Source organism: Peromyscus californicus, unplaced genomic scaffold, assembly GCF_007827085.1.
Source record: "Peromyscus californicus insignis strain IS unplaced genomic scaffold, ASM782708v3 Scaffold_6__1_contigs__length_162567912, whole genome shotgun sequence".
NCBI classification, from domain to species: domain Eukaryota; kingdom Metazoa; phylum Chordata; class Mammalia; order Rodentia; family Cricetidae; genus Peromyscus; species Peromyscus californicus.
In genome coordinates, this window is record NW_026294584.1 from 159667416 (window position 1) to 159687489 (window position 20074).

General features: G+C 44.7%; 1 protein-coding gene across 1 annotated transcript; it reads right to left on the reverse strand.

The window, feature by feature from the left end:
- Positions 1-1194: 1194 nt before the first annotated feature.
- Positions 1195-12726, reverse strand: Pthlh (parathyroid hormone like hormone). The gene is made up of 4 exons (XM_052721427.1): positions 12245-12726; positions 11903-12027; positions 5868-6284; positions 1195-1670 (listed from the first exon to the last, which is right to left on the reverse strand). Exons 2-4 carry the CDS (start codon positions 12001-12003, stop codon positions 1661-1663), a joined length of 528 nt encoding a protein of 175 aa, XP_052577387.1. The 5' UTR covers positions 12004-12027; positions 12245-12726; the 3' UTR covers positions 1195-1660.
- Positions 12727-20074: the final 7348 nt, after the last annotated feature.

The window sequence follows — 20074 nt, forward strand, 5'->3', positions numbered from 1 at the left end:
ATTTATCTGTCAATATAGGTTTAGAATTCTTACAAATGGTAAGAAGAATCTTGTTTTGAAGGTTATGAAGCCAGAGACAACATTGATAAAGCCAGTCCAACCCCTATTATGATCTCCCTACGTTTCTTTCTTTTTCCTTTTAAAAATACACACGGTGTTTGCAACATTTCATAGTTTCATGTAGACAGTGTTGTGTTGATTTGTGTATTCTGTGCATTGGTGTGGACATACCCTTAAGGAAGGTACTCCATTTTTACTTCTTAAGTGCCCTCAAACACCCAATAGACATTGAGTAGGAGGTCGGGCATTGACAGATCATTCCCGAGCATGTGTGTGTTTGGTTTGGATTTTGCTTGTGTGTCCTATATTGAACACGGTTAAAGGACACAATTTCAAGCCAGGTGTCAGTGGCACATGCCTTTAATCTCGGCTCTTGGGAGGCAGAGGCAGGAAGATCTCTGAGTTCAAGGCCAGTCTGGTCGGTAGAGTGAGTTCCAGGACAGCCAGGTCTACACAGAGGGACCTTGTCTTTGTTGTTTTTCAAGACAAGGTCCCTCTGTGACAACAAAACAAAACAGAACACAATTTCACCTGAATGTAGAGAGAGGAAGAGCTAGAGTGATGTTCAAAGTGGAGAAGGGGCTCCCTGTGCTGCTTCCAGTGTGCTCCAGAACTGAAGCTGCCGCAGAGAGGCCCTCACTCCCCAGGCCTTCCGAGCTGTCCTGCAGCGTTCAAACCACTCACTCTTCTTCCTCCAGCAGGAACCGTAACCAGCAGAATTCCCAAGCAGACCTTTGTTATGGTTAGGAATGACAGCAAGCTCTTACAAACTAACTTTACGTTGGCAGCATTTATTCAGAGTCTTGAAGTCTCAGGCCCTCTTCTGTCTGGGTCTTAACTCTGGACAGTCCTCTTTGACCTTTTCTCCTGACTTCTCTGCTTATTTTTTCTGTCTTGTCTTCATTTCAACTTGAAGTCCAGGTTGTTCAGCCATTCTGTTGACTTGAACTGAAATATTGGATGAAGTACACTTTAACTGGTTTTTAACTAAAAGCTAATGTGGGCATGTTGGAATAGACGCCCATATCAACATATTAAGCTTAGGATTATATTCAAGTAGACCTTTAAAAAAATTTCACTACGTTCTTCAGATTAGAAACTTTAAAGGATAAAAATCCACATTGTGAGTCATGGTGTATTTAGATTATATTTTATTAGACATTCTTTACAGATTTAAAATATTGCCATTTTTACATGCACAGAAGGAAATCAGTCTAGATAATTATATTTCAGCATTCATTAAAATCAACCACAAAATAGAGACACTTTTTCATGTTAAATTCATCAACATACTCGATATGTATACCTAAAGTGCATTATGTTACAAAAAATAGACAGAGTCAGCAGCACCAAGATACATTTACAAAATAAATACATCATTTGACAAAATAAATTATGGTAACAGTGATAATAATAATTGGATTAGCCTTGGCAAAAAAAGAAAATAATATTCACATGACCAATGTGCAGTTTCCTGGGGAGACAGTTTGATCCCAATGCATTTACAGTATGTACAGGCAATAAATATGTCTAATACTTTCCATATGTTTACTATTACAAAATCCTGTAATGTGTCCTTGGAAGATCTGCGATGAAAATTTCAATGCGTCCTGTGAAGACAAGGAAGGGGAAGAAAAGAGGTTAATCTCCCTTACAGACGGTACAACCTGCAATAAAGATGTGAATGAGAAGTGTGGGGACTCAGAGGGAAGGGATGGTGGGACCTCAAGCCGTACCCCATGGAAGGGATGTGTCTCAGGAACCTCAGCTATGGCTAGAGTCCTTGATCCAACTGAAAGGTCAGCGTAGCACAGGGAGAAAAGAGGTCCTGAGTATCTAACCGTAGTCACCCAGAAAAGGAGAATGACATGCTGCCCGCCAGCCAGCATGTCAGGAAAGCAGCTCGGTGAAGAACCTGGAGATGAAGCCAGGCTGGGGCACTGAACATCAGCACTCCTCACTTAGAAGTTTACTTCCCAGCAATATCAGATTTGAGTGACTCAGAGTTCCTTTATTCTGTGTGGATGCTCATTTGGCTGTGCTCAGTGATGGAGGTGAATGTGGGACATTGGACAAGATCTGTCACTTTTGAGCTGTCTTTACACATTCATAATGAGGCTGATATTGGATTTCATTCTTCAAAGACAAAACTAATAAATATTTGTCTCTCGTGTTCTGGTATGTTTGAATGGGTTTTTCAAAAGAAACAAACTTTTTTTTAAGAGAGTTTCTCACTGTATATCCAGGGCCAGTCTCAAACTTGCAATCCTCCTGCCTCACCCTCCCAAGTACTGGGATTACAGGTATGTTCCACTATACTCTACATAAAGTCTATTTTAAATGATAAGATGCCTAGGAATAAATTGAGTTACCATTGCTCTGTCTGTGTATTTATTCAGAGTTAGTGCTGGGGCTCATGTATATTCTAATTAGTGTGGTTGCAGTGACAGTGTGTCATGTGTATGTGCTCTCTTTCTGTAAAGTCTGTTTCAGTGAATGAACACATTTCTAAGGAAATGGTTTCAGAGTAGGAATTGATTGTGTCATTAACAGATGGATGTGTGGGTGGAATTGTATGCTGCAGACGTGTGGGTGTGAGAGTAAAAAACTCTTGACCATTTTGGAGTGTCACATTGCAACTCAAAGAAAGAAAAGTTGTCAACATATAGTCTTAAGGGGCTGACTCTTCACTAGTAGTTTTGGTTGGTATATTTAAACAGCCCCTAAGTACAGAGAAAAAGAGAGTTTAAGATGAATATTTGAACTGGATAGATGTCAGCAGTAAAGCAAAATAAATAACTAATACTTCAAAATTCACTAATTTGTGTATTGCACTGGCAAAAATGTGTCTTACTAAATGGCACTTATTGAATTGAGTTAAAGAGTAACAGAAGTGGGAATTAATAGTATTTTGAACAATTATTTTTCTCAAAAAGGAAGGAAAGGGGAAAACATATCAAGGACTAAATTTTTACCCTATCTAGGTCTTACTTAGATCTTTCTTTCTGAATTTTTCTTTATTAAAGGTACATATTTGGAAAAGCCAAGTAAAAAAGATTACATGACCAACATGAAAGTAGGTGTGTGTGTGTGATGTGTGTGTGTGTGTCTGTGTGTGTGTGTGTGTGTGTGTGTGTGTGTGTGTGTGTGAGAGAGAGAGAGAGAGAGAGAGAGAGAGAGAGAGAGAGAGAGAGAGAGAGAGAACTTAGAGTTTCAGCTTTTTTGACAACTGAAAAGTTTTCATATTTTTCTAACTCAGTATTTTGCAGGTCAAAACATGATTTTCAATAAATGAGTCCCCACTGCACCTGGGTATCTTGTATTAAATATCAAATCTTTTAATGTAATCTTAAAACTTAAAGTTATATATTTCCTTTGAACAGTTAGTAAGAGGGGAAACTTAAATTTCCCTGGTCATTTTCTTTAATAAACTATATAATAATATATGCTAAAGCTCATGTGTGCTGATCTGTCAGACATCTAAGTCATCATATGGCAGTGATGTTCTTAAAAGTTGGTCACTTACAGATCTTTCAATCTTTGAATATCACTGCATGTTCTGAGCAGCACACATGGTAGGTAGGTTGTGTTGTGACTACTTTCAACCTGTGCCTGGGTTTGCTTAGGCCACAACCTTGTTTTTACTAGATGCATTTTAGTGAAGTCTTAGCTCTGGGCAGAAGAATGAATGAGCATTGATTGTCAGTAATTTTTCAGATACCTGAAGACCAGTGAAAACTTTAAAGGAAAAACATATTTGTGAAAGTCATTTATGCTTCTGTTTTTCTAGTTCTAATATAGACATATGTATACTGTGAGATAATTGATGAAAGTGGGATGTGGCCATAGAGTTCTTGCATTAGTTATAAATATATACATGATATTTATGTCTTAAAGTACATGCGTTATGTCAGTGAGTCAGGTCCCATTAGCCAGTTGCAGAATAGACCATTCACTGTGCTTGAGAGTTTTTGAATGCTGTTGCACAATGAATAATGAATATGTAATGTATTCAATGTTACTTCTGTTTTATTTACTGTTTCTTAGTGGACTTTTTAAGAGAGAAATGATGGAGCATTGATTTTGACTCCCCCTTGAACTCTATAATGAGATCATGAATTTCGTATGATGTGTTCTTGTGTGGCTTCCCTCTTTCTTCCAAAACCCACAGAAGTTCTATACTGAGAAATCAAAAATAAAAAAAGAAACAGCCGGGCGGTGGTGGCGCACGTCTTTAATCCCAGCACTCGGGAGGCAGAGCCAGGCGGATCTCTGTGAGTTCGAGGCCAGCCTGGGCTACCAAGTGAGTTCCAGGAAAGGTGCAAAGCTACACAGAGAAACCCTGTCTCGAAAAACCAAAAAAAAAAAAAAAAAGAAACAAAAACAAAACACAAAACCCAAAAGAAAACTCCAGCAGGTCCCCTCAGCAACTGAACATGGGGAGGTCTGCACCAACACAGTGCTTGCCCAAGCTCTAGGCAAGGGGAAACAAGCCTAGTTGGGGTGGGGATGCATTGTCCAATTGCATAAACTAACCCAAGGTCTCCAATTGTGAGGTGTTTTGGTTTTCTGTCTTGTAAAATGAAATTAATATTTATCCCCTTTTGCCTCACAGAAACCTGACCATTTGCCATATAAAATGCACAGCATACACACATGTATATCAAGTAAACAGAACTGAGTCTCTGGGTGCTTGCAGCTCTGTAATCACTCAGCTCCATGAGCTTGGAACTTCCTCCCAGAAGACAAAAACAAGTCTTAGACTGAGTCTTCATTTGCTCAAGGTGGTGGATGTTAATGTTGGACCAAGACCTAACCCTCAGTTACCTGACTTTATAACCTGTGAGTGCCACGAGTCCCTGCATCTGTGTGTGAAGGGGAAGCCAGCTTCTAGATGTGATGGTGCCTTATTTCTTGCTGTGTTACTAGGAGAAAATCATGCCAACTTGCTGGTATAGAAGTACACAGGGAAGCTTAAACCTAAACTAAGACTGAACAATGTCAGAAACCATCCTGTTTTCTTAAGCTGGTAGAAACCAGAATTAGATGTAAATAAAAATCAAATAAATATGTTTAAAAAATAACATAATTTGTTTACATCAAAATAAGTCAGAAATGTAATGAAATACATTTAATTAAATAATGTGTGAATGGCACAGAAGGGTGTATGTGAGATACTGCCTGGCCATGTTGGTGGAGACTATCAGGGCCTTCTGAGTTCCTCCTTGAAGAGAGAAGGAAAGAAAAATAAGAAAAAAGCTATCAGGAAGGTTTTCCAAGATGTTGACATGGAGAGCATGAATTATTTCTCAGCCAGCCATGATGAGGCTTACTAGGTTCAGAAGCTCAGGTAAGAAATGGAATTACTGTAATTCTGTTGGTGGAGAACCTTATAGTCCCAGCGTTTGAGAGGCTAGGACAAGAGGATTGCTTTGAGCTCACTGTCAGCCTGGGCTATGAGGAAGACCCTGCCTCAGGAATGAAACAAACAAGCAAAAACCAGAAGAAGGGAAGGGGAAGGAGAGGAGGGGAGGGGGGACCCGGAGAGGAGAGGATGGGAGAGGACCAAAGGTAGAGGGTAAAGGAAGAGGAGTGATGGAGGAAAGAAGGAAAGTTAATTGGGTCAGAGGGAGAGAAGCAGAGAAATTAAATTGTTTAGTGGAGTAATAATAAATAGGGCTGGGAGTGTGGCCTATATTGGTTTTAAATTATGCGACCTCAGATCAAGATACAGAATTGGAGAAGGTTCTGGGTCTGTTGGACATGGCAGAGGGAGGCAGGGGCCCTGCTGAGCACAGCGCTAGTACCTTGAGCTGAGCTCCAGCGAGGTTTTGGAGGTGTGAGGCAGGGGGTCCTCGAGCAGGCCGCTCCCAGCTGTGCCTGGCCAGGCAGACCGAGTCCTTCGCTTCTTCTTCTCCTGCTCCTTGCGCTTCCCGGGTTTGCTCTTCTTCTTCTTCCCCGGCGTTTTGAGCGGCTGTTCTTTGTAGGTCTCCACCTTGTTGGTTTCCTGAGTTAGGTATCTGCCCTCGTCGTCTGACCCGAATCGCATGGGGTGGTTTTTGGTGTTGGGAGCGGGCTTGGAGTTGGGGGACACCTCCGAGGTAGCCCTGATTTCGGCTGTGTGGATCTCTGCTATCAGGTGGTGGAGGAAGAAGCGGCGGCGCAGGTCTTGGATGGACTTGCCTTTGTCGTGCAGGAGCTGATGCTCTGACACTGCGCGTTTGCTGTCAGGAGAGAAGGAAGCGTCAGCAGAGGCTGCAGGGCTCTGCCCGCGGGTCCCCTGCAGGGATATGGGGGGAGGAGTTGGTTTCTAGAGTAGGGAGGGGGGCTGGAAGGGGAGACCTAGGAGCCAGTCCCCAAGTCTCGCCATGGTAGGAACAGGAGCATTCTGTATAAATGGGGGTCATCTGTATAAAGTAAAGGGGTCATCGAATTCAGCAGCCATGCCTGCTGAAAACACCGTGATTCTGTTATGCTCAGGCATAGAAATGAGGCTCAGTCATAAAGTCCTTGCCCAGCATGTGCAAGGCCCTGGGTTCAGTTTTCAGCACCGGAAATATGTAATAAAGAATAGAATAAAAAGTTGTTCTGAGGTATTGCTGCAGAAAATCTAACCAGGAGATGGACCCTAACTACAAGCATCTCATCACACTATCCCAGAACTCTCCCTGCTTTTCTGGGATAGATCCCATCCCAGGAAATACAAATGAAGTTGCTCTAAGTGACCACCCTCCAAGCTTATGCACATGTACCCTGTAAGACCATGATAACACAAACAGGTGAACACAGCAAGTGTGAGAGTAAGAGGCAAGAAAGGCTGAGGGAAGACTGAATGGGAAGGTTGTCTAGGGAACCATGGGGCCGAGATGCAAGAGGAACCTGTATGTGAAGGTCGAGGAAAAGGGGCAAGATAGATAAAGTTTCCCCTAAAGGAGTATCAGGAGGTCTATTTTTGTACTCTGCCTCAATGGGATCCCCCTATTCCTTTGGCACTTCAATGTTCTCTTTTTAATTAAAAATCTCAGAGGCTCAGTATTATGGGGGAACACCTATAATTCCAGTGCTTGGGAAGCTGAGCCAGGGGGATTGCCTTGAGTTTGAGGCCATCTGTATTTTAGGATGACACACATTGCTCTTGTCACACCAGCCATCAGGTTTGCTTCAACTTACACCTTCTTCCTTCCTCCTTTCCTTCTTTCTTTTCCTTCTTTCTTTTCCTTCCTTTCTTTCTTTTGAGGCAGGTTCTTACTATGTAGTTCGGCTGCCTTGGAACTCTCTATGGATCCCAGGCTGGGCTTAAATCCCTCTTTAGCCTCCTGAGTGCTGGGATCACAGGTGTGCACCACCATCTAAAGCTTTTAATTAAGCTTTGGACCAAAACCCAGTCTTTACCAGTGGACCAGCTGTCTGAAATGGCTTCTCTTTAGAAGTATCTGAGTGTATTTTGCAGGCCCACTTCATAATCATTCTTACTTTACTCCCATAAGAGTGTTTGGGGCCTTTCTGCCTTTTTAATAGAACTTCACTAACCCCTCAGAGAAACAGGAATAATAAACAGCTTCATTAGGCCCATTTTAAAGATGGGAAAGATGAGATGTGGAGAGGAGATGACTTTTTCCAGTTCACATAAGAAACATCACAAAGCAGGACTCTGATTCTTGAAAGTCAAGACTATCTTTTTAATGCCCCCAACACTTTCCCAAGCTCAAGCAAGGCCAAAGCAAGCACCACAGAGTGGTAACAAGAAGTGTGGGGCACAGCATATAAGCCCCATGACAATGGGCTGACCACATGGAAACGTATCATAATCCTTGAAGACCAACTCCACCAAAAGTCATTTCCATCACCAAAATAAGGAGGTAGGATTCTCAGAGCTTGGCTTATTGTGGGGTGGGGTGGGGTCAGAATGCCAGCTTCCTTGTAGTATTTTGGTATGGGGACTGACTTTAAGCCATATAGCTTGTTAAAAAAAAAAAAAAGACATGACTTCATGGAAAGGAATTTAACAGGAGCCTGGTTTAAATGAGGCATGACAGAGGCTCTCTTCCTTTCTGAAGGTGCCACATGTGAATAGATTAAAATATCTTACTCTGGTAACAGTTAGTAATCTGGAAACTTTTAATAGGCTACAAATTTGAGGTTTGGGTATAATGTATTTATATCCTCTAATAACATTTTTAAAGGACAGAATTGCTCTAATGACACTCTCAAAGCACGGCACTTTAGTAAGTATCTTTTACCAAAAGGTTACATTAAAAAGAAACTTTTGCTGATAATTAATCATGGTAGGGACTTTTATTTCTTCCCCAATTCCTGGCTGTTGTCATTCTGTTGTTCAAGCTTATTGGACAGTTCAATTCTATCTGAACTTGGAGCCAAACCTTTAGTGGTTGATCTGTTTGAATCAAGTCACCATTGCCCCTGCCTCTGCGACTGGCATGGGTGTCTGTCATCTTGGCCAGCCTGGCAACCGTGAGTCATAGCACCTTCACAACTCAAGAACTGTGCTTTCCCAGGATGGTTCTCATGGGAAATGCAACAGTAGTTTATCCTTGTGTTTTATAAAACTCAAATAGTAAGGTATTTGGTACCTCTCCCATGAGGTGCAAGGCCCTTATCTTCTTTTGAGAAGATATTGCTAGCAGAGTAGAAAACACTTTAAAATTTTTTTCTGGTGTGTATTTCTGCTATATAGCTGAGAATGACCTCTGATCTTCCTGCTCCTACCTCTGCAGTGCTATGATTATAAGGTGCACCACCATGCCTAGTTTACATGGTGCTGGGGACTGAACCCAGGGACTCATGCACATGAGGCTCACACTCTTATCTGAGCCACCCTCCCACCCTAGAAAACACAAGTTTTCTTAGATACTAATCTTACACACAGTTACTGTGGTCACACATACCTGTCTGGGAAATTAGAGGGGTAGAAGAACACAGCAATATCTTTATCATCAATGGGAAATAAGATCCATGGAATGATCTACTTCCAAAATAAAAGATGACATGGATAATTGACATGAACAAATAGTATAGATCTTGGTTGTGTGGAATAAATTAAGGGGTTTTCAATGTAGATAACTCTGAAACATGTTAGCTGCAAATATGACATCAACCATTATCTGTTACTCATGAAGTCTGTAAACATTTCATATAGCACAGTGGCTCACACGGATCTTATTACAGACCTAAGAAAAATAAGTACATTATGCTTTATCATCTTCTTTGATTATCGTTTTAAAAAAAAAGACAAAAATTTGGGCAAAATGTTTAACAGAGATAACTTGGACTTTAGTCAAAACATAGCTGTTCTGATAGAAAGGGGGTTTCCAATGAGGGAAATGAAGTGTCTAAGGAGCTATCAAGGAACAGGAACAGCAGTCATGGAAATTTCTCTCCCCGAAGCAGCTTGAGTGCACTGATGTGAAGATTGGGGGATGCACTAGGAGTCTGAGGAAGTTCTGTGGTCCACAGAGGACACAGAGTGAGGGTGTTAGAGTGAGTGTGACTCACGATGCTTCCTTCCAACCCTATGACTCAGTAGAAAGTTATGCCTTCATTATGTGGAGTAGACCCAATCTGGCCCAAGCAAGACAGCCAAGGATGCCTCAGGCTCCTCCATCTCCGGGGGTTCCCTTGCTATACCAAACATGGAGGGACCACTAGCCACTGTGTTCATCCACATAGCAGCAACCATTCACCCTAATTTACCAGTCGCCAACTTGATCATGAGCTAATCATTAATATTCACCTTTAAACAGCTTAAGAGGCACACTTATGATAGTCTCTTATCTCCAAAAAGGTACAACTCTCTAGCTTTAAAAAATCAATACATCTTCAATAGTATCCCTAAAATTGGGTATTAATATGGTTTGATGATAAGTTAAAATTTCTTTCAAGGAGCTAACCTGATCTTGGGAATAGTAGGTAAATGTTTTGTTCAGCACACAGAATATACTGTTGCTTGGCAGCCATGCAAAAAATGAGGTTTTTTTTTTTTTTTTAAACTCCATTTGGCTGTGATGATTTAACAAAAAAATTTCATTTGCCAATGATTTCAACTTCCTTGAAAAACCTCAGTTGGGATGTGATGAGCTATTAGCCATTAGGTATATGAATGTCTCGTAGTTTTATAACAATAGCTAAGTGTGAGCGTTTAACTACAATATTATATTTCACCTACGAAAAGAACTAGAGCAGAGTCCCCAGCTGCCAAATTGTTTCTGATGGGTAGTTTTGTAAGGTGCAACAAAGAAAGAGTTAAAAATAGCTGTAAGGACAGCTTAGTGCTATTTTTATTCTGTCATTGTGGACTCAAGCATGGCTCATTTGCTCTTTCTCAAAAGAGAAAATAGGTATTAAGCAACTTTAAAGAAAAAGTTGGCTCTGTTCCAAGACAGAAATTCTTAGCCAAATAAATACAGTATGTAAGTGTGCTTTTTTTTTTTTTTTTAAAAAAAAGTCCAGTTCATCTGTATTTATATTTGGATGTTAGGTAATTGAATTTCACACAAGTCTCAAAATGAGCGAAAAGTTTGAAGACAATTTTCAGAAATAGCCAAGCAGAACACTCACTCTTGGGACACAATACTGCTTTATCTCCAGTACAATGTTCTACACAACTCGCCTTAGGAGATTCATAATAGATTTTCATTTCGGTGCCAAGATCCAGACATGTCTAAAGTAATTTCATTTAAAGATTTTTCTGCCGAACTAATAAGAATAGACCAAGAGCAGGCACAGAACAGTTGCCTTTTTGTACACCCTCGGGAATTTACCAGAAGCACCAAGAACTCGCCATAAATATTAGGTAGATATTGCTATTTCTATTGTGAGGCGAGCAAGTCCTTCCTCCTTAACGCCTTCTCCAGAGTCAAACTCTGCTCGGTTCTTAAACCTTACGGTTTCTCCATCCTGAACACGAAGTCTGCTGCTCAGAGAGAAGTCCAAAGATGATGTTATACAGACACAGCGATGAACTGCTATGCCCCAAATACTATGAAGACAGAAGAATACTCAAGTACACCTTTAACTTCCCAAACACTGTAGTGATATTTTGCTGGTGTACTTGGCTATATGCTTATCTCAAAGTCAAAATCACTCTTCTTTAAAAAACAATCACCAACTGAGAATGTTCAAATACAAGCTTTCAGTCCATAATGCAAATATTTCACCTCTGGATTAAAGAACTGTTAGTGATAATTCCAGGAAAAAGAAAGTTTCCACGCCTGAAGTCCATTTTAGAGGCAAGCACACCCGCCTTCCTGAATGATATCAATACTAAAGTTGGAAGTTTGCCACTGAAAAGTTGCTACTACTAAATTATATAATATGATTTGTTATGTAACACAGTCCTGTTTTATATGCTTAAAATTATGTCATTCATAATAAAACACAAGGTTTTTGCTTTCCACACACAAACTGCCACCCACATTTAGACATGTCCACGCGCGCGCGCACACACAAGCACACAAATGGCTCGCTCTGGAATCCTCGGCTTTCTGCTGAGTTTCAGAACCTTCCTGGCCGGTAAATAACCTTGATGGTTCCCTGCAGGCAGAGGTCTTGCGGACAGAGAGATTCAGGGAAAGGCTCCCTCTTAAGGAAAGGCACATCAAACTTGTCTCTTGCCTGCCAGTCTAGGTGTTTCACTAGCTCTCCAGACAACTCTTCCTAGGCTCAGCCCCATAGTGGCAGGTACTGGGGGTGACTGTGACTGTATATAACTCAGGCTGGGAGCACCAGGGACGGCTCCAAGCCCTGGACATCAGCATGGCTCCAGCCCGGCCACCTCTGGCACTGGCCTTCCCCACCCTGCGCCCCGGGAGGACTGGGTACTTACAGTCTGCGGCTGAGCCCCTCCACGGAGCGCCCGCAGGAGGGCACGGAGTAGCTGAGCAGGAATACCAGGACGCTCCACCGCTGAACCAGCCTCCGCAGCATCGTGCCGCTCACTGGCCCTGGGACCTGCAAGAGTGGAACCTGAGGGTCAGTCCCGGCTCTCCATCTCTTCCTCACACTGCCCGGCTCCCTCTTCTCGAAGCCCGTGGCTCCTCAACAGCCACTCCAATGTCGAGAGCATCTCACAAGTTACAAGGAAAAAGAAAACAAGAACAAGAAAAAGAAAGAAAAAAAAAGAAGAAAGAAAGAAAAAAAAGTTTCTCTGAAGCCCCTGAGCACTTACTTCTGTAGGAATCAGCGCCTCCAACTGTGCCGCTCCCAAATCACACAGGCAAAAAGGGACCCGAGAGGGGAAAAAGCAACCGGAGAGCTTCCTCTGAAAGAAGAGCGAAACCCTGAGCGTTTTACATAGGCGTCGGAGATGCGTGGCGCTTTGCCGTGGCTCCCATAGCAATGTCTAATTAGTCTTGGCGGCAGCGGTCTGGGGTTCTTGGGGCAGGGCAAACCCCTTCCTCAAATGCGAGTGTCCCGCGGGAGTCAGCTGCCCTGCGACCGGGGCCTCTGGGTGCACAGCCACTTGCGGGAGAGCGCGTATATATACATAACTGTCGGTCTACCTCCTCCGGTGGGCTGGTTGCTTCCGGAAAGTTGATTCCACAACGCCCTTGAACAAGTTGCAGGCGCGCGTGTCGTGGATGCGAGGGCCAGGTGGCCGCGAGGGCGGGTTCCGGCGGCGGGGCGGAGCGGCCCAGCTGGGGCGGCGCAGGTTGGAGAGGAGCTGTGAGCCCAGCCCGAAAAGGTTCACACGCTCTGGGGCCAACCTGCTGAGAAATGAGCTAGTGGCAAAGAGGTGGCGCCCGAGGAACGCGCGCCGGCGGAGCAAGGGCGAGCTGGCCGGCGGGGGCGGGGAGCACAGGGGAGCCCGAGCCACCGAGCCCCACCCCAGCCCCAACCCCGCGTGGGCCGATCTGAAGCTCTCCTCCTCGTGACCCCGCCTGCGGCCGCCTGAGTTGCAGGTCCAGGAGCCCTGGTCGCCAAGGGCGGGTAAAGCCGGAGACCCGGTGGCCTGAGAATCCCAGGAGTCCCAAGCTCGCCTGCAAGCTCGCTCTCTTGCAAGCCAGCATTCCTGCCTAGCCTGGCCTTCTCCTGGGGAGGGGACCATCGCTAGCATCCGGGAGAGCGAAAGCGACTTTTGGGAAAGTCTGGGGACATCACATCTGGAGCGGGTCCAAGGAAGAGTGCATGGGGCAAGGATGAAGACCCACTTTGGGATCGCAGAGCAGGGGACCGGGAGCAAGCACGGAGTCCTTACCCACCCTTCCTCTGACAACTTACTCTCTGCAGCTGTAGGTTCACTGGGTGACCCTACCCCAGTTGCTTCACTTCTCAGTTCTGCTGGGCTGGGGAGAAAGCTGTGAGTTACTGGGTCTTATCACATAGCAAAGGGTCCAGCGATGTGGGTGTGGATACCGGTTCCCCCAGATCCTAGATCCTGCAGAAATGAATGTGGGAGCCACCAGGCAGCCCAGCTAGTAGGTTTCATCTGTCCCTCTAGGAGGCTAGTGTGATTCACACTTTAAGATTATGGGAGCCTGACCATTGTCAGGCCTGGGCTGTACCCCTGATGCTCTACAGACTTCTAGGGTAGGTGAAGTCTGGACTTCTCATCCATCCCCTCCCCTGGGGCACTGCTGCAGGCCAGCAGTTAAGGCTTTCAGCTGTCTTGGGTGGGGTCCCCTCTCATCAGAAGCCCTTGTTTCCCGCCCTTGATTCCTTTAAACTTCTTCGTACTTGTGGGGGGGGGGAACCCAAAACTGGCTTCCTCTTACCTTAAAAAGAAAACCGGGAATTTCCAGAACTTCCTTTAAGTGGTTAAGAATTTGTAACTGTTAGACCTGTTTGCATGGCATGAACAGACAACCTTTGAACCTGCAACACTTTGTGATAGCCCCCTCCCCCAACGATGCTGGAGCCCTAGTTGTGAGAGCTGAAGTGGCGAGCTCTGTGAGAGGAAAAGAAGGGACTCACGAGTGAGCTATTCTGTTGACGTTCTCGAGCCTCCTTTAACACTAAAATGATAATATTTGCTGCTACACCAAGAAAAAAAATCCAAGCTACTTTGCCAAGTCTCAAATTACTCTGACTTAAAAAAATTTATCCTCCCCCAATAAAAGGTTGAAACAAAAACTAGATTCAAAATACTAAGTGGCTTATGTTGTGCATACATCCTGCATGTGGGCAGCACACTGTGAGCTAAAGGCTGAACTCTATACACTGCTTTATGTTGCTTTTTTTCTAATTAGACAAAATTGACCCTCTTCCTCCCTCCCTCCTTTCTCTACTCCTTCACCCACTCACTTTTTTTTAAATGGAAAAACATCATCCATTTTTAAAGAATTTCCTCTACTCCACACACAAAGAAGAAACTAAAGAGAAAACACAGACACAGGACAAATAAGTGGCGTTTATCTTCCCAGTCTCCCAACACTTCCTCACACTGTATGGCTTCACCTTTTCCTGGAGTCACAACCTCCTCTAAGTTCTGGCCAAAGAAGGGAGAGCTTGTCAGTCTCTTTTAGAAATATTTGTTTTGTAATGAATTACAGACTTCCTGTGAGTGGTCTTTTCAGTTATTAGAAAGCAGGCCCTGCCTCCAGGTGGCCCTTGTTCATTTCTTGCTGAAGTCTTTGAACTGAATTTGCATTTCTTGAGTAAACCCCCCGCAGCATCTACCCAAACCCCAATTCTTTGCCTTGGCTGCAAAGGGTGTTTTCTGACATCACAGTCTAACTCCTGTGTTAGGACAGGAGACAGTAAGGAAGCATGGTGGGAGCCCAACCTGCAGGCTTATGAACAGGACACATGCCTGACCAGGTGAGAGGAAGGCTTCCTGTTACACAAATGCAGAGTGGCGAACAGGAAGGCCTGTCCCTGTGGGTTCACACTTATGGGAACACCCAGCTCAAGCAGTCTCTAGGCTTCCCTTCCTATCCCCAATGGCAGCTTTCCAAACCCAGCTCTGAAAGAGGGGTCCCACACCCCTAAAGTTCATGTTAATCACCAGTTTATAGGTATTACCTGCATTTTTCTCTTTGGAAAGAAACAAACAGAAAACTCAAAGTTGTCTTTGTACTCTGTTTTTACTCCCTACTTTCCTTTTGGGGGTTGAACAATAAGCAAAGAAATAAACATTAAATTTACCAGTATGAGCTGAGCACTCACTCAGATTTAGGATTAGCAACCAGGTCTCACATCTGTCTGCCCATAGCTCCATAAAACAAACAAATACACACATCCTTTCTTTCCTCTGGCCACTTTGCTATTGATAAAGAGAAGTTACCACTTCAGTAGGGTTCTCATTTGCTTCCATGGGATCACAGCTCTGTTGATGAGAGCTCAGTGAGGAGGAGGCTAGAGTCAGCTGACCTCAAGGTTGCCAAAAGGGAAAGGAATATGAGGTTTCCATCCATAGGGGAAAGAGGAAAGAACTTGCTCATGATCAGTTTGTAGTTAAGTGAGGATGGGACTCTGCTAATACCTGGAAGGCTGCTCCAGGGAGGGGCTGAGCAGGCTGGTGGGGTCCTCTTGTTGTTAGAAAAGTGGACCCCACCTGGACAACACTCTGTTTTCTCCAAATACAAGAGACACTTATTCATCCAGACACACTCCCGGTGGAGCCCAAGATGATGATGTAAAGGTCTTAGGAAAATGGGTTCCCAAGGTTTCACACTTGTGTACCTTCACACCCATGGCTAGCAAGACATATCTGAGGAATAAGGAGAGGGGAGAAGAGGAGGGAGGTAGGGGGGAAGAGAGACAGAGACAGAGACAGAGAGAAAGGGCATCATTTGGGCTGTTGCTCACTGGAAGCGCTTTGCTGAGTTAAGTCCTTGGCTCCCCTGAGCAGACAGCTCTGGGCTTGCACGTGACCACAAAGAAGCTTCGAAGACGCCCCTGTTCAAAGGACAACCCACAACCAGAGCATACCTTGCCATGCCGTAGAAACTTCTAGCCATGGCCTACCTGCATGTGAACCTGGTGGCCCCCCTGGGCTGCCTAGAGGGCCTCACCTCCAGGGTGACGCTGGAACCTTAGAAACATTTACTCCACCAAACCCGTTCTCTGCCCTAGTCCTCGGATAAAACAGGTCAACTTGCAGTCCCTCCTCAGGCGCCTGCCATCTCAGGCAGGAAGACTTCCAGATAGGGCATGTAGGTGAGGCCTTACATCTTTTTAGCTTTCAGCTGCTGGTTACATGGCTCTGGGGCTGGCCTGCTTTTTTCTGGAATGTTTGTCAGAACTAAGGCCATGATAGAGCATGGCCTCCTCTCTGGCTTTTGGCTTTGTGGGCACACATAGCAAGAAGAGGCCAAGTACCCTGAGGTGCAGGGTGTGGGGAGGCTGGGGGTGGGATGGGGAGGCCGGGGGATGGGGTGAGGAGGCCAGGGGAGTGGTGGTGTTACAGCAGCAGAGTAGCAGCGTGCTCACATCCCTGTTTCTAGGGAAGAGGCAAGCTTGGCTTTCAGGACTGAAAGGAAGACTGTCTATAGGGCTTGGTCCTCTTGCCTTCTTTTACCTAAGGTTCCTGGGCTTGCTTAGTCATCCCCCCTAAGCTTCTAGACTCCCCATGGCCAAAGTTTTGCTGACAGCAAAAGAACTGAGGCATTCTGTCTTGCGAAGGGGTGGGGAATGCTGGGTGTCTGGTGGTGTCACAGCCAGAGTCCACTAGCCTAATGCATGATGGCCCTCTGTTCTTGCCAGAGTAGACATGGGGAACAGTGTGACCCAGGGACAGGGGCTCAGGTTATTCTCCAAATCATCTGAGCTGGGCTGTCTTACTCCAGGTTAGAAGTGTGATAAACCCCAGGGAGACGGTGAGGATAAATTCCTGAAAGGTTGGGGCTGAGAAAAGGGTGGGTGGGATGCTCCTCTCTCCCAGCCCAGGGGCTCCTTCCTGCTACCCTTCCCAATTCCTTAAAGCTCACCATTGCTAGAGGTCTAAGGCTGCCTCTTTAAGTCATTGACCACACACTGTGGAGCGAAGGTGAGGGCTGCGAGAGAGAAGAGGAAGTGAAGGAGTGGTTGGAGGTTCTCTGTGCCAGAGGTCTCCATCTGATGCTTAAATTCCAGTAGCTCCTGAAAAGATCACATCACAGGCAAGGAGAGGCTTATTCCGTCCTGCAGCCTGCTCCATTTGCATGCCACTCGTCTTGCGGTGATCACAGAGGGGTACAGAGCGTGGAAGACTCTTTTGGGGTGGAATCCACCCTGTGGGTGGATCCCTTGAAGTTAGTGAGCTGCGCAAAGCTGGCTGGGGCAGCAGTGAGCTGTCCATGGTGGTTAGGACGCCTTGACGTGCATGTGGGCGATCACAGCCAGCCCAGAGCCCTAGAGCACGGCTTGGAATACTGCCAGCACCTGCGTTGGCTGCACGTGTGGTTGCCTATGCACAGCTTCTGCGAGATTGCTTACTCAGACACCATTCCTAGGGCACATGGTCAAACTTCTTCCGCCCAAATTTTGGAGTATCTGTCCAGCTCCTTCCTGAAGCTGACTGCTCCTTGCCTCCCAGGCAGCACCTCACAATCTTTAGGCAACCTTGGCTACCTTAGCACCCTCTCTCTCTTCTCTGATCCACCCTTAGCTGGAAAATGAGACATGTCAATGATCTTGCAATATGTGGGAAGCACCCACTACCTGATCATTGCATTTATGCCGTGTGGTTTGTCCACAACTCTCCCTTTTAGAGGGGTGGAAACTGAGTCCGAGAGCTGGTCACATAGCTCCGAGGTTTCAGTGCAGTCATTTCCTGGGGATGATGGATGGTGTAGGCATTACTGACCAGAGGGTCATTTTCCTCAATCATCAAAGTCTCCAAGGCATGCAACCATGGGAGATTGCTTGTAGGTCTGTTCTGCACTGTGTTCCAAGAGACTCTTAAGTCAAACCTGAATTAAGTTCTTATACATGATAAGGCAAAGAATATTTTGACTTTTAAATTATTGTCACATCTCACTTTTTGAATTCTTTTTCCTTGCTATTCAAGATTCATTTCCATTTGAATAATAAATTGTATATTGCAAAAAAAGCTATTGTAGATACTGGTGACTCATATCTATATTCTGTATTTTTATCTATAGACTATAGATATGAGCATCCAGTTCATGAAAGACCTTCCATATGAGACGGGAGCTCAGAACACATATTTTAATACTTTTATCCCCTTTCTAGTCAGGATATGGGGGCCAGTGAGATGGCTCAGTGGCTAAAACACCTGCTGCCACCCCTGAGGACCTGAGTTCCATCTCCTGGACCTAGTAGTAAGTACAAAGTGAAAACAGCATGGTATTTTATTATTGTTTTGCAATTTAGAAGATTAATTTTCTTCCAGGAATTTTAATTTTTAAAGTCTCTGTGAGCATTTGTGTATGTGTGTATATACATCTCTGTCTGTGTGAGTGCAGGAATGTTCATGTCACGGAATGTGTGTCTCATTGCTGGTCCCCACCTTCTACCTTGCTTGACGCAGGGTCTTGTTGGTTGTTGTCCTGCTGTACACACCACACTAGCCAGCCTAGAACTTCTGGAGATTTCCCTGTCTGCATCCCAGTCTTGCCACGGAGCCTTGGGATTGCAGAATTGTGCTGGCAGGACCAGCTTTCCATGGGTTCTGAGGATTCAGAGTTGGGTTCTCATCCTTACACAGCAACTGGTTTGCTTACTGAGCCATCTCTCCAGTTTGAATTCTTTTTTTTTCTATGCACATGTGCACACAAGAACATCACTCATCTCCCTAGAGGCAAGATCCAGGGGCAATCAAGCACACCCACCATGCCTGGCTTTTATGTGAGTCCCGGGGATCAAACTCAGGCTCCCATACTTGTAAGACTCACATTTTACAGACTGAGCCAAGCCTCCAGACACTGCTCTGTAAATTCTTTGGCACTTTCCTCCATGAGAATCTTCACCTTTCTTTCTATGAAAGAAGAGTTAATGATATAAATGACTTTCATTATCTTATACTTCATTGTTCACACAATTTAGGGTGTTCCTTCTTTTTAATATGTGTGCATGCACCTGTGTGTGTGTGTGTGTGTGTGTGTGTGTGTGTGTGTACATGTGTGGGCACATGCATGCAGAGGCCAATGGTCACCTTTAGGTGCTATACCATCTATTCTGTTTTTGGAGATGGATCTCTCAGGGAGGCCTGGGACTTGCAGATTAGGTCAGCCTGGCTGCCAGGGATCCCTAGGGATCTGTCTGTTTCCCTGGGGTCACAGGAGCTATGCGATGGCTGACTTTTTGTGTGGGTACTGGGGATCTGAACTAGTCATCACACCTACAAAGCAAGCACTTTATCAGCTGAGAGAGCTCCTCAGCTCCTCCTCCTCCTCCTTTTTTATTTTTTTTATTTATTATTATTTTTTTTTTTTTGGTTTTTCGAGACAGGGTTTCTCTGTGTAGCTTTGTGCCTTTCCTGGAACTCACTTGGTAGCCCAGGCTGGCCTTGAACTCACAGCGATCCGCCTGGCTCTGCCTCCCGAGTGCTGGGATTAAAGGCGTGCGCCACCACCGCCCGGCTCCTTTTTTATTTGAGACAGGATTTCTCTATGTAGCCTCAGTTGTCCTGGAACTCACTCTGTAGATCAGGCTGGCCCTGAACCTATTTTTGTATTTATATCCTGTCTTGATAACTTTCCATTTTCCTTTCTCCTATGATGATGGTAAGTTAGAATCTTTGCATTATGTTTTTGTTAATTCCTTTGCTTTCTGTGTTTTTGGCAGCTCAGGACCTTAAGCCTTGGTCATGCTAAGAACATGCCTGCTGCTGCAGTATACTCTTAGGCTTTAGCTTATATTTCCTTTTAAAACAAGGTTTCTCTATCAAGTTGTTAATTTAGTTTTGAGGTCTCATTCTTTAATCTATTAACTTAAAATCACACTTATTAGAGAGTTTAACTCCACACCACCAGCAGCTTGTTTGTGTCTCCTGCTTTGAAGAAAGAAACCATTCAACTGTATTTCCCATGAACCAAAGCAGACTTGTGAATGGAAGCGCTCAGTCTCCTGAGTTCTGCTCACCTTCCCAGCACACCCACTGCTCTAGTCCAGT

Bases quoted from the DNA above. Each gene is read 5' to 3' on its own strand.
- Pthlh (XM_052721427.1), bottom strand. From the start codon at position 12,003: ATGCTGCGGAGGCTGGTTCAGCGGTGGAGCGTCCTGGTATTCCTGCTC. The intron at 6,285-11,902 runs GTAAGTACCCAG...CTCTCCTGACAG, and splicing joins GAGGGGCTCAGCCGCAGACT to CAAACGCGCAGTGTCAGAGC.